General features: G+C 41.8%; 2 protein-coding genes across 3 annotated transcripts; both read left to right on the forward strand.

Moving 5' to 3' along the window:
• Positions 1–481: 481 nt before the first annotated feature.
• Positions 482–7,369, forward strand: LOC133135083 (zinc finger BED domain-containing protein 4-like). Of its 2 annotated transcripts, none has more exons than XM_061251843.1 (2): positions 482–691; positions 2,506–7,369. In XM_061251843.1, the coding sequence occupies exon 2, from the start codon at positions 2,707–2,709 to the stop codon at positions 6,532–6,534; it is 3,828 nt and encodes a 1,275-aa protein (XP_061107827.1). In that variant the 5' UTR covers positions 482–691; positions 2,506–2,706; the 3' UTR covers positions 6,535–7,369. The 2 variants fall into 2 exon arrangements, with proteins under 2 accessions (XP_061107827.1, XP_061107826.1); XM_061251842.1 differs by lacking the exon at positions 482–691 and adding an exon at positions 785–940.
• A 2,096-nt stretch (positions 7,370–9,465) lies between these two features.
• On the forward strand, positions 9,466–14,712 carry creld2 (cysteine-rich with EGF-like domains 2). Its single transcript, XM_061252072.1, has 10 exons — positions 9,466–9,849; positions 10,251–10,333; positions 11,055–11,165; positions 11,419–11,510; positions 11,606–11,782; positions 11,880–11,978; positions 12,138–12,221; positions 12,887–12,982; positions 13,108–13,248; positions 14,257–14,712. Exons 1-10 carry the CDS (start codon positions 9,718–9,720, stop codon positions 14,343–14,345), a joined length of 1,104 nt encoding a protein of 367 aa, XP_061108056.1. The 5' UTR covers positions 9,466–9,717; the 3' UTR covers positions 14,346–14,712.
• Positions 14,713–14,922: the final 210 nt, after the last annotated feature.

Here is a 14,922-nt window from a genome sequence, read left to right on the forward strand (position 1 = left end):
AGGAGAAGGGCTACATTCTGCCCATAACGGGAGGCAAGGCAACTGGAGAAGATGCTGGGGCAGCCTAGCCTAGTGGCTGGGTTGCTTGACTGTCACCCAGTAGGTTGGTGGTTCAAACCCCAGTTTAACCGCAATGAGATGACAGCAGTGGGCCCTTGAGCAAGGGCCTTAACCGCACATTCCTCCGGGGGGATTAGTCAAATCAACTGTAAATGGCTTTGGAAAAGCGGCAGCTAAATAACTATAATGTAATGCTTGCCAATGTTATTTTCATCAACTTTGTAACTATGACCCAGGTAATTCATTATTATACAAGTGCAGTTTGGTCAGTATGCGAATAAATGTGTCACATTCAGTTCCACCCTCATCTATCTATAACATTGTTAATACGAATACCATTGAAATATTATATTAACTTGCCAACACTATAAAGGTTCCTGGTTTTGCCCCACCCATCATGGCGTTCTCTTGCCCCTGAGAGAGACCTTCCAGGTCAAGAAACCCCGTGTTTATGCTTAGCTAGTAACGAAGTGCAGCGACAAGAAGGCAAAAACAAAGCACGGCGTTATGAATGTCTTTTTCTGGGGAAATTATAGGACGAAGAAACATGGCGAATCGGTGCATTATGCATATGTGTTTTAAAGACGATACGAGCGTGCCTGGACAGGAAAGCAGACGGCCATCTGAAAAGGTATTAAGCAATGGAATTGCTTTGTTTTCTTTTTTATTACTACATCGCCATTTTGGAAACCCTTCAACCCCATGATGACATCATAAAAGCACGTTCCTTCCGTCCTACGCTGTGTGGAGCTCCTGCTACTGAACGTTAACTGTAGTGTAGACAAAGCAACCGACTAATTGCCCATTTAGAGCAATGCAATGTGATACATTTAACTGTTTAGTTGCCAAAATTGGCAGGAACTGTCCTCAGGGCATCCAGGTATGTACATTTGAAGTCTTAAGTATTGGCTCGCAGTTAAAATACGATGAGAGTCTTGGGCTGATCCGGTTCTCTGGCTAGTTCGTCCTCTGTTCTTCTGTCAGGATCTGGTTCTGCCTTACCAGGTCGAGGTCTTTCATGGCCTACAATGGCAAGATCCCATGATGAGGCTAGGTTTTCAAACCTATGTCTTCTTTTTGTGGATAGAAAAGTCAAACTTTGAAGTTTTCCGATTTGGTTAATTTTAGTGACACTGAAGTAACTAGCTCGCTAGTTAACGTTTGCTAGAATCGTTTTCCTATGTAAGTTAGTCCTGCTCGTTAACGCTAAGTTATAACGGCATCTTGCTCTAGTCTAGGGTAACTAGCTATGCAAGTTAATGACGCGTGAGGAAGTATCTAGCCAATCAGACCTCCATTGTTTGATAACTGACATTACTCGTTTGTAAATAACAAAACGATGTACATACCTTCCCAGCAGTCGATAGCTGGTTGCGTGCTGGGGCTGTTTACATAGCTAACGTTCGATTGTGGTTTTAATGTTTATCAGAACTAGCCGCAGTTGCATACTAGCTCTCTTGTCGGTTTTGTTAGCTATAATTTTTGCTACGTGACATTTCTACGTTGTAGAAGTCCGTTGTTAAATTGGCTGTCAGTTTGGGTACAGACACAGTTGGTAGTTAGGTAACTTAACGTGAGATAGGTAAAAGGTGATTAAATTAACCCCGTCAATTTATACTTTCAATGTTGAAGATTGTTGCAATCTGTATGAAATTAAACAATGTATCATCAAAATGTTTTCTGGAATTAAGATGGATTAGATTGTAACAACACGCCGATTTGTTATGTGGCAGGCTGTAGTAATTTCTAAGGCAAACATTCATGTTATTTATTGCACTGGTTTGCCTTTACAATCATTCCACGAGAAATGGAACAGGCTGTCAGACCTGTTGCTCAGAACAAACTTGAATTTACATGTTCCCTACCTATCTGTAAGGAGTAAAACTGAAACTGGAGCTCCTGATACCAAACAGTTATTGCGAAATACATAAACAGCGATCATCCAAAATGGCCACATGTGTCTGTGTCTCTGGAGAAAAATAGCGATACAAATATTTTTTGTCAGATCAAACTGACCAAAGTCAGTTATTCATGCCTTAAAAACAATCATATGGAAAGTAATGTCTAAATGTATACTGGTACTATATTGAAGAATATATACAGAAGAAAATCACAAACCACATGTGAGCATATTCTTTCAGCTTCATTCTTTCATAATTCCACAAAGACGTGTGAATGTCTATGTTAATGCGTACATAGGACTTCTCATTCTCAAAGATTTTGTGGTTAACTGGCAGTCATTTTGGAGCATCTCCAGTCCCTGTATCTGATAAACTGTACATCTAGAATTCTGTTTTATTCATTTAAATACATAAAGACTGCCTGAAGGAAGTGTGAGGCAAAATTGGATAAATGTATTTCTGTTATTAGAGGTGATGTTATTACTGTACTTGAACTTGGCTATGTGACTAATGTTTGACCTTTCTTTTTCAACTCTTTCTTTAGATATTATGCTGACCACAATTGGATCTGTTGTGTATACTTGCAATCATTAAGTAAATGGATGAAGTGGATCAAATTTACCTCGAACAAAAGGTGGAAAATAAAATGACCCAACAATCTAAGATGCCACCCATGGCTCTCAGTAAAATGGTGGGTGGATTTTAAAAAAGGACTTGCTCTCAGGCAGAAATTCAGTCTGCTAACATGGACAGTGAGGAAGACCTCTCTCATAACGGTGATGAAAGGGGACTTGGGAATGGCAATGTTACAGAAGATTGCAAAAAACGAGAAGCAAAAGGCACATGTTTAAAAATTATGGGACAGGATGGTTATGTGTTTAAATCATATAGCCTTACATGTCACGAGGCCACAGATGCAAAACCTGCTTCCTGTTCCTCAGGGACTTTGGCTGAAGAACCTTCTTCAGTGTTTTCTGCCCTTGACTGTAAGTCAGGAGGCTTGTCTTCTCAGGTTGATGGGCATTCATCCGAATCTCCAACAACAGACAAACAGTCTTTTCAGGAAGAGATGTGTAACAAAGAGGACTGGCCCGTTTCTTCATCCATTTCAATAGCGAGCCCGAAGCCTGGGGCACTGTCAGACTGCATTGCTGACAATATAAAGAAAGAGCCAGGAAGCGATTTAGATGCACATATAAAAGAGGATGAAACGCATGTCAAGGATGAAGCTGATGATGTTGAAGATGATGAAAATGTAACCTTTGACAGCTCAGCAGGCCCTTTTGCCACTAGATGTGATGATTACAGCAACTTGCTTAGCGGTTACACAAGTACTCTTTATGATGTTGCAATGGATGCTGTGACACAGAGTCTTATATCATCAATTAAAAATCCTGCTAGTCCTCGAAAGAAGTCCCCTGCTTGGAAGCATTTCTGCATATCTCCACGAGATAGCACCAAAGCAATCTGCATGTACTGTATGAAAGAGTTCAGTCGGGGTAAGAATGAGAGAGACCTCAGCACCAGTTGTCTGCTGAGGCATGTGCGAAGGGCTCACCCCACTGTGCTTTTACAGGACGGTGAGCTTCCCTCCAGCGCTTTGGGTAGCCCAGTTGCCTCATCCGTAATACCTCCCACAAACTCACCAAATAATGGGGAATTGGCAGCAAACACAACATCCGCTTTGCAGAAAAATACTTTGCCATCTTCCCCATCTGCCGATAGCACAGAGGTCTCATGCAACAAAGTGCTCCCAATTATGCCAAAGTTGGAGAAGCATCCCAAATATGACACCTTCATGGACTCTTCCCTGCATTCTAGCAGCAACGGTCATGAAGATGGTGTGGAAGGAGGATCTGAGCATATCCCTGCGAATCCTAAAAACTCTAACTCTCGGAGGAGGTCAGCAGTGTGGAAACACTTTTATCTTTCCCCTGCAGATAGCTCCAAGGCTGTTTGTGTACACTGCATGAATGAATTCAGCAGGGGTAAGAACGGAAAAGATTTGGGAACAAGTTGTCTTATACGTCACATGTGGCGGGCCCACCGAGACATTGTCATTGAAGAAAACCAACAGGGCTACAGCATTCCACCACCTTACACTAACCCTCCAACTCTTCTGTCACGCATCAAGTTGAAGGAGGGAGAAGAGTTTAAAAAAGAGCCTTCATCTGTTTCGTCGTCTCCTAAAGCGATGTCTGACCGGGTTCGTAATGAGGAAATTGATGTCAACGAGGAATCGAACGATACACTATATCAGTCAGGGCAAGAGTCATCCCTTGACATGTCGGTGACCGTAGGACTAATGGGTGATGAAGACCTGCCTCACACCTCTTCGCCTGATGACCTCGCTGAAGTCCCAAAGCAAAACAAAGAGATGATTTCGGTTTTCCAACAAAACAAGAAGATCATGAAGCGGGTAAAGTCAGAAGTGTGGCACCATTTTATTGTTTCCCCAGTAGACCAACGCAAAGCATTGTGCCGGTACTGTCCATGTGTAATTAACCGTGGGAAACGTGGTGACTTTGGAACCAGCTGTCTGATGAGACATCTGATGAGACGGCACCCTGATGTCCTAAAGAGCCAAAAAAGCATGTATAACAATGCCTCCTCCCCTCAATCACCAAATGTCATCACTGCTGGAGAAGCGATGTCAGAAGATTTCTCCGAAACCCCTGTCATTGAGAAGAAACTTCACATAGTCCCTGCTTTTAGCAAAAAGACTTCAAAACTGTGGAATCACTTTTCCATTTGTGCCACAGATCCCACAAAGGTTGTTTGTTTGCACTGTAGCCGCAGAATAAGCAGAGGGAAAAAGACCACAAACCTTGGCACCAGTTGCTTATTTAGGCACATGCAGAGATTTCATGGACATGCTCTAGAACAAAACAACAGCAGTGTCTCAGGTGTTTCCTCTGCTGATGTACAAGTGAAACAAGAACTCATGGACACATCCTCATATGAGGAAAATATTGAAAGATTTGATGAGTACCACCCAGTTGCCAAAAAAATAACTAAACTTGTTGCAGAAATGCTTGCACTGGATCTTCAGCCCTCTGCTCTGGTAGAGAATGTGGGTCTCAACCGGTTACTAGAATACCTGCAACCACAATATTCACTCCCCTCATCTTCCTACTTTACCAGCACTGCCATACCAGAAATGTACAACAGAGTGAAAGAAGTTATAATCACGCACCTTAAAGAGGCTGAGGGTGGCATTGTCCACTTCACTGCAAGTATCTGGGTGAGCAGCCAGACACGGGAGTACCTGACCCTGACAGCACACTGGGTCACTTACGAGTCGTGTGTGCGATCTCAAGGCCAAGACTTCCACTGCTCCGCCCTCCTCAGTATCTCACCAATTGACTGTGACTACAATATGCTCAATATTCAGAAACAGCTTGAATACCTCTGGGACTCTTGGATTGATTCTTCAGGGCTGAAAATTGGGTTCACTGTAACTGATAATCAGAGCATTGGAAAAATCTTGGAGGATAACGATCGCACTGTTGTACGGTGTTTTGAACGCTCCATTGACCTCATTGTAACTGAAGCCATAAAGAGTCAGAGGATGGTTCAGAACCTGTTAAGCAGTGCTCGCAAAATCTGTGAGCGTGTTCACCGCTCAACGAAAGCAAAAGAGAAACTGACAGGGCTTCAAAAGGAATATCACTTACCAGAAAACCAGCTGGTTCAGGACATTCCCTCCAAGTGGAAAACATCCCTTTACATGTTTGAACGTTTAGTGGAACAAAAGAAAGCCATTGATGAAATGTCAATTGAGTGCAATTTCAGGGAATTGATCAGCTGTGACCAGTGGGAAGTGATGCAGTCTGTGTGCAATGCTTTAAAGCCCTTTGAGGTTGCCTGCAGGGAGATGAGCAATCGGACTGCTACATTAGGCCAAGTAATACCACTCATCCACATCCTCAACCGAAAAATAGACTTGCTCTTTGATGAGACCATGGGCATTGACAACATGCTCAAGTCCCTGAAGGATGCTATGGTGAGCCGATTGTCCTCAACACTTCATGACCCAAGGTACATGTGGGCAACAATGTTGGACCCGCGGTACAAGACCTCACTGTTCACGGAGGGGGAGGCAGAGCAGTGCAAGCAAGATCTTGTACAAGAACTTGACACATTATCTACCTCAACCGAGAAAAAGCATTTGCTTTCCAATGGCTGTAGTGAGATCCGTCCTCCGTCAAACAGCATTGTGAGTAATAAGGACAACCTCTGGGCCCTCATGGATGACATCAGGAACAAGATCAAACAAGAGGAGCAACCCAAATCATCAGAGCTAGCAGTGCTAGAGTATCTTGAAGAAGAGATACTCGATCAAAGCTGTGATCCTTTGGATTATTGGAACCTGAAGAAGTTCCTATGGCCAGACCTTGCCAAAGTAGCTGTTCGGCACGTTGGTTGCCCCCCTAGCATTGTCCAAGCAGAGACATTGTTTTGCACAGCGAGTATAAACTCTGCCCAGAGTCAGTCAAGGCCTCTGCTGGACAATCTGGAGGAGCTAATCTTTTTAAAGGTCAATTTTCCATTGATATATTTTCAGTACTGAAAAGGGAGGACTTAGGGCTGTTTCACAGTGCTCAACTTAGCCCAGTCTAGGACTGGTTCACATCCACTTCTGTGAATTTGTCCCAATATGTCAATACACTGAACACATTTTGATATGATTGCCTCAGGTATCTCATACAAAGTTTTGATTAGTAACACATCAGATGAGTTCTTTGAACATGTTTTGTGCATACTACTGTTTATAACTTGAGTGAGGCCGCTGTCCCAGCGGACTGAGTTTATCACAGGAGGGAGAGTAGCTAGTCTTATGTGAATTGACTTGTTGCTGTCTTTTTTTTATTCTTATTTTTCTCTCCCCCCCCCCCCCCCCCCCCAAACCCATTTTCTTCCTTCTGTGCCTTATGCAAATGACTTCAGGTCAAAATACAAAGTACTTGACTGATGTTCAACTACGTTGTATACTTAAATGTATGTGATTATGATAGAAATCTAGATACTGAATGTTTTTTTTATACATGTGAATGAGGTTCAAAATAAATGCTAACAGAAATACCTGATACTTTTCACGGGAAAATAGTTTAGTTCTTTAATTGTGAAATTGTTGGTAATGGGTACTGTTCCATAAAGCTAGTTTTCTTTTCAACAGAAACTATCTTTATATAGACTATAAAATATTGCTGTATTTACAATAGAAGCAATCTGTTTGAAATTTCTTTCTTAAGCACAGCTAGTCTTCTGAGGGATTAAATTATTGGTCACTGTTGAGTGAAATGACACTGTACATTTATAAATTCTCTGAAGAATTTTATGCTTGTTTAATGATGACTGGAACCATGCTAATGTTGTTAATTGTAAATAAAGACATTTTCCTTGGATTGTCTTTGACATTAAAAATAGTGTATATGTTGATCTGTGCGATTACATGCCTTTCCCTAATTCTTGGTAGGAGGAGCAGTTGTATTTTTTCCTGCCTTTCTTTCTGATTAAGAAACTGATCCAGAAGATGATTAGATGGATTACATAGAATATATCCTGGACTTATGTCCTCAATTGCCTCATCTTGATGAATCTAGGTTTATCCCAGGAGAAAATGCAGACTAGGGGAAGGGGCGGGGGGGGTGTTCGGCAGAGGACTGCATTTTCCCACACCCTACACACTGCACACTGCACTCCATCCAAACCATTTAAAACCATCTGTGTGCTTCTGTCTTGCTGCTTCCCTTTTGATCAGGAAGTATATGTGCATTGAAGTTGAAATAATATTCATTCATTATCCTAACCCTGAACAGGGATCACTGGAGCCTATCCCAGCATACATTGGCCGAAAGGCAGGAATACAACCTGCACAGGTCGCCAGTCCATCGCAGGGCACACACACACACACCATTCACTCATACCTAGGGGCAATTTAGACTCTCCAATCAGCCTAACCTGCATGTCTTTGGACTGTGGGAGGAAACCCACACAAACACGGGGAGGCCCCGGCCGACCGGGATTCAAACCCAGGACCTCCTTGCTGTGAGGCGGCAGTGCTACCCACTGCACCATCCATGCCGCCTTGAAATCATATATAAAGTTTAATTTTTGCAGTTTTTTTTTGTAATTAGCGGTTAAATTTTCTCAATTAGACACAAGTTATTTTTAATTTGAAATTGTTTCATATAAACAGGGCTACTGGAGACCTACTATCCTGTAGGAGAGGTTTTTCCCTCCAACCGTAGTAAAGCACACCTTGTGTAATAGGTAGAGATCTTGTTGACTGGGCAATTGGAATCCAGTGTGCCAAATGTTCAGGAAGACGGACACAATGTTCCAGCTCAGGAATTGCAATTGTGCAAAGGACTTTAATTTACTGTGTTGCGCGTATATGGCAAATCATTCCAAAACACATTTACAGCAACCATAATTAATCAAAGAGATTGGTTGACAAAAACCATCATACATAGGGAGTCCCCAGGAGCAGGGCTTAATCAAAAACAACCCTCCTGACCATGAACAATACTATGCAGGCAAATACAGAAACAATATACACTATCCTGCTGAATGCATTACGCACATCAGGTGGTAAGGTACCATAACATTATTGGCATTTGGCAGATGGCAGATGGCAGATGCTCTTATCCAGAGCAACATACAGTTGATTAGACTAAGTAGGAGACAATCCTCCCCTGGAGCAATGCAGGGTTAAGGGCCTTGCTCAAGGACCCAACAGCTGCACGGATCTTATTGTGGCAACACTGGGATTAGAACCACCAACCTTGCGTGTCCCAGTCATTTACCTTAACCACTACGCTACAGGCCGCCATAAGAGTCATACGACATAAGAGTCATAAGAGGCTGTGTACGATTTACATATCTATGCACAGACTCAAGGTGCATGCCCGAACCTTACCTTGGCTACCGTGCAATTGGATTTATAGTATAAATGTTCTTGGTGAATATATTGAGGCCCATATGTGGCTGATACAACCTGGGTATCCAAGAACTTCCACAATTACATAGCTATCATGATGCTTTTGGACGTATTACCATTTTCCCTGTTTGCTATTATATTTTCCACATGTTTACCATTTACAGGATATGGATTGATCAGTATAATCCATTAAAACATCCCTGGTAAATTGCTGCTGTCTCCAGTGCTAAAACACAATCATGTCCTGCAAGATTACAGTTCTCTCAGGTCGCTCAAAGTAATTAGTTGTAAACGACACAGATGTTTAATTCACTGACCAACCAATGTGTTCTTCCCACAATAGCTACTGGTCCACAGCACAAAAACTAGAATATGCGCAGTATGACACATTGAAGCATTACCCATCGAGGCATTACCTAATACTATGACCTTTCCATTGTTACACGTGGTTGCAGCCCGTTGTCCCGCGCGTGGCGACTTGTCATTGGTTGTTTTATGACTGACAGGAAAAGATGGCCAACCAATGGAAGCCACACTTGTAACGAAAGGGTGATGCGGAAATTGAAATGCAATTTTTTTGTAAAGCCGGGAGGTAAATATGATTTTGTATAAGCGCCGCTTTGAATAAGTCAACCTACGTATACTTGCAGCGAATGTATTTGGAGCATCAAACCAAGCCCATGTGGTGACCCAAGTTTAGCTTGCAATTGTAGCTTGCAAGCTGAAGTTGTGTAATGTCGCTAGCTACTCTTGCATGCTTTTGAATGTGAGATTAGTTTGTTAGCTAGCTAGATAACGTTAGCTCCGAAAATGCCGTCGGCTGGATCTGTTGTAACCCTATACTGTGCTCTAAGTTTACTTTTACACAGTGCGCACACGAATGCAAAAGACTTAAAAGAGTCGTGTTCGACTTGCAGAGGGATCACCGACAACTTCAAAAAGGTACGTTATGCATATCATTTGTATTCATCTAGCTATCCGGATGAATGAAAACACCCCATTTTCAGTAAAATGCGTTTTCTACGTTATTTTTTGTATCTTGTCATTCTGTGCGCACAATTTTTCATTCATAATGTGTTACATTTTGTTCTTGAAATTCAGTTTTACTCTGGAATCAATTTGGATTAGATGTTTGGTAAGGTTCACGCAGCCTGCACAATTTTGAAGTGACACATTTGTATGACATACAAATGTGCTTTTTCGGTTTAATTGGCACCTGGACAAAAAAAAAACACAGTAAAAACCCTATTTCCAGTGCTCTCTGCGTGTTGTTAGATGTTGGGATATTCCATGTGTATTATCACATTGTGAGAACTTACTTTTCCATTTGTTATCTTAATCAGGGGTTTGACAAAACAACAAAGAAGAACTTTGGAGGTGGAAACACTGCATGGGAGGAGAGGGCACTGTCAAAGTATGAGACCAGGTGAGAGGGCTTAGCTGGAAAAACAATATGTGGAAAGGTCTGCTTTTTCTTTTGTGACCAGAGTAAATTTGTAATGTGTGGGTTTTTAAATAAATGGGTTTTTAAATAAGTGAGTTTTTAAATAAGTCTGTTATCTTTTTGAAGTTCTTGTGAAACCGAAAAGTGTTTTTACAAGACCAAATTTGCATCTGTCCAGGTGTGTTGCTATGGCAACGCTGATGGTGCGCGTTGAACAGGATATGTGTATGCTTGTTCCGAAATAACTGCCATAGTTTTAAAGAATTTATTAGAAATGTAGTACAATCTTATATTCTGACATATTCTTTTTTTTATTTTTTATTATTGGATATCAACTGTCATGTGCACTTGATTTCCTCAAATCCATTGTTCCCCTAGCCTAAAAATCTATTTTTCTTCCACCTAAATGCCTTCATAGTCTTGGCATGCATATCCACATACCTTTATTTAAAGTGTTCATTTAATCCTAAATTTATCATTATATTAGCATGCTCACTGTGCTTAGCATGCTTCACTTCGCTGCCACCAAGTGTCTCTTGGACATTAAAATGGCATCCCAAACAAGGTTAAATGCTGCAGAAATACTGTCTTGTAATACTGACATATTTTTGAAGGCAGGTTGCATCATAATGCACAATAATACTGTTTATGCACTGGATGAATAAAGTGATTCTGCTGTGTTGTTTAATCTGTTTCTGGACAGTGAGATTCGCCTGGTGGAGATTTTGGAGGGCCTGTGTGACAGCAGCAACTTTGAGTGCAATCACATGGTAGAGGAACATGAGGAGGAGCTTGAGACCTGGTGGTTCAAGAGGTGAGGGCACAGTCGCTTAGCTGAGGACTCAACGACCTCATCGCAACCACACACCTTTCATCAAACCAACATGGAAGTCCTGCCTCTGTCGTGATTGCATATTAAAAATATCATTTTCCATGCAAGTTATCTGTGTCAGGTCAGCGACAGAACTTAATATTGTTCAGCATTTATTTGCATATTTAAATATATATATATTCTTTTTACATTTTTTACATTTTTAAAATATATATATTTTTTGTACATTTTCCAGGAAAACAAAGCACCCTGACCTTTTTAAATGGTTCTGCATCGATACCATCAAAGTGTGCTGTCCCAAAGGAACATTTGGCCCTGACTGCAATGGTAACTATCACAGACTCTGTAAACCCCATCAGGTCTGACCAGAAAGGGATTGGGCCTCCATTTTGTGTGAACTTCTCCTTGGGTTGTGTCTCCAGGCTGTGTAGGGGGGTCTGAGAGACCCTGCCATGGCAACGGGGCCTGTGATGGAGATGGAACAAGGGGAGGCCATGGCAGGTGTAGCTGTAATCAGGGCTACCAAGGGGAGTTCTGCTTGGACTGCGTCGATGGACACTTCAATGTGTTTAAGAACGACACCTTTTCCGTCTGTGCAGGTATGTCTAGGGTAGGGCAGAGGTAATGGACACAGTGTTGTTGAATTCATCAAGCTTTATCCTGAGCCTACGTGAGGTTTGTCTGCTCTGCCTTTAGAGTGCCACGCCTCCTGCAAGACTTGCACAGGATCAACCAATCAGGATTGTGGCGAGTGTAAACCCGGATGGGCCAAGAGTGAGGGCGGGGCCTGTAATGGTGAGAACATTCTTCATTATTTGGATGTAGTGGGTAGAGCTGTGGAAGAATGATTTATTATTAATAAATGAATGTTGATACTTTGCATGACCTGTAATTATTTTTTTCTGTTTTTTTTTTTTTTTTTTTTTTTTTGGTACTTTTGTGTCACATCCAAAGATGTAGACGAGTGCTCAAAGGAATCACCTCCTTGTGGAGAACAACAGTATTGTCTCAACACAGATGGTTCATATTCCTGCCAAGGTACGTTAGGTTCTACAGTTTCTCAAGAAAGAAACTGTATGTTCCCGTCTGGGGCATTCACTGACCTGACATTGGCCGTTTTTGGTGTCTGTTCCTACGAGACAGAAATGAGCACACAGTGAATACTCATATTAGAGTGTATTGCAGTTTCTCATCTTGAAACCAGTACTTCTCCAGTAAAGAATTACTCCATGGCACTTATGGGGAATTATTGCTCAAATCATCAGTCACATGCTGGTCTTGATGAAATGTCACACTGACCTTCAGGTAGTCAGTATACCGACAGAGATGAATATGTTTGCCTAATTTAAATTATCCCATGTACTCAAGCTTTCACTGTGCCACTTTTTAAGAGATGTATTCTGTTTGGCATTATATTATGTTATTAGTAATCTATTTATGAGAGGTGATTTGTAAACAAAGACAAGAATTTCTCAAAGGTCATTAACCTGGTTAATTTGATTGGCTATAGGCCTGGATTTAGTCAACATTCACTTTTGATTCTGAAAGCTTGTTTTTGTCTGCTGAACTCAAGGTTGTTTACAAAGGTAGTAGTGGTAATAGATAGTAATCCTCACTCGTCGAAATATTAAATTATGGCTATTAATACAGAAATTAATTGAGGTGCATACAAACGACCCTCTCCCCTCTGTATCACCGTCCAGCCTGTGACAAGGCCTGCACTGGCTGTAAAGGGGCGGGGCCTAGCAACTGCCTCGCCTGCGCCGAAGGGTTCAAGGAGGACGAGGGCGCCTGCACAGGTACTGTTAAATATTTGCATAATTTGATAATTACTCAAAGGTGTTATTGATACTGGTAACTGAAATTAATAATGCGTTACGGTTGAAGCACTTTAAAATATCCTAAATACTGTCTTTCCTGATAGATATTAATGAGTGTGAGCAGCCTGATGAGGCTTGCCCTGGAGAGCACCGTGAGTGTGTTAACATCAAGGGCAGTCACAGGTGCATCTGCTCCAGCAAGTTTGAGGAGAAGGATGGAGTCTGTGTCCAAACCGAAGAGCCAGGTGACTGTGACTGCATTCGTAGGGATAAGAAAAATACATTTATGAATTGATACTACACAAATGTCTTCAGCATCGCTTTTTAATTAACCAGGGGGGTTGTATTACGAAGGCAGTTTAACATACCCAGGGTTTCTTTGAGGTAGCTGCCATGACCAAACAGCAATTGGCCGTAACTGGTATCAGGAAGGTGGTTATCATCTTGCTAAGTCAACATGGATCTTGTTAATCAAGCTCTGTGCTTGTTCCTAGGAAAAAGGGTGGCTGTTGCAACAATGAGCCAATGGCATATACTGTAGTCGCATATTTCTCTCTTGAGGAAAATAGACTCAGATGGATGGATACAGTAAACAAAAAAATTGTAATGGCAAAAAGCTAATTTGTGAGTTAATACCTTTTTTGCCTTACCACTTACAATGTATACTGTAAGTCTGCACTATATAATTCTGTAGTTTATCTATAATGTTCCAACAGCTCTTTAGCCTTAAACTTGATACAGGATATCTAAAATTCCAATTTCTCTTTCCCACACAACCTGGGGAAGGTCAGGGCAGGCACTATGGTGATCCACTCGATGAACTGATTCATATGAGTGTGTGAACGGAGATTAAGGTGATGCATCCCTATATATGTGAATATGTATGGGCACGGGTTATGCCAGCATTCAACACACTTGTCACCAAGGAGCTCTTGCCAACAATTATGCTGGTTGCTTGTTAAATGATTGCGGTAGCCACAGTTTAGGCTAGTCACAATAGTTTACCTTGCTGGCAGAGCCAGTATAATGTAATGTGATATGAGGTTTCCCCATGCTGACTGATACTTTCTAGAAAATTACTGCTCGTGCAGTACTGCAGTTGACCCAGATGCTCACACAATGTTCTTACCTGAATGTTCTTTTGCTTAAAAATACATTTAAATTCAGTAACCATCCGTATAGATTGAAGTAAGCTATTTTGCCAGACTGGTGGTGAGACTAACTGTAGGCGTTGACTGTATTTCCTTCCTTAGCAGCATCAGAGGAAAGCCAAGAGGTGCTGGACTCCGAACCACCAGAGGCCGCAGAGCAGAAGTACCCAGAGGGGCATGAGGACCTATGATGTCAGAGACGCGTGTGGGGCACAGCTGTGACCCCTGTGGGACAGCTAAAGGACAGCTCGACTGTAACTGGAGGCATTCACACTCAACTACAAATGGTTTGAACTCTGTGGCACTTGCTGTACATATTTACTGAACTGCACTATAGGGAACAACCTTTTTACATGAGAAAACCGGACAGCCATGAGGATCTTGGCATTGGCCCCAGACGCACTTATTTTTGTAAAGGACACCCCGGTTTGACCCAATAATGGCACAATAAATGTTGTTTGTTTTCATGTCTTGTCCTCTTTTCTTTCTGATTATGCTCAAGTAAAGGTGATTCAAATGGACGTTCAGTATTGAAAATTAAAGTATTCATGAATTCTACTGTACTGTCTTGAGTTTTGTCGTTTGTATCAGTGAGCAGTAGGAAAATGAAATGGTATGGCAGGCCCAAATGTGTACAATTGTGTTACGAACTGAACTGTGTCCCGACCTCGCATTGTGATTGGCTAAGAGGCAATCGAAGGAGTGACATCTCATTCAATCAAGTGACAAGGCATTCCTAACTTCGCAAAACCTGTTTTTCTGTTGAGC

This window comes from Conger conger, chromosome 8, assembly GCF_963514075.1.
Source record: "Conger conger chromosome 8, fConCon1.1, whole genome shotgun sequence".
Taxonomy (NCBI): domain Eukaryota; kingdom Metazoa; phylum Chordata; class Actinopteri; order Anguilliformes; family Congridae; genus Conger; species Conger conger.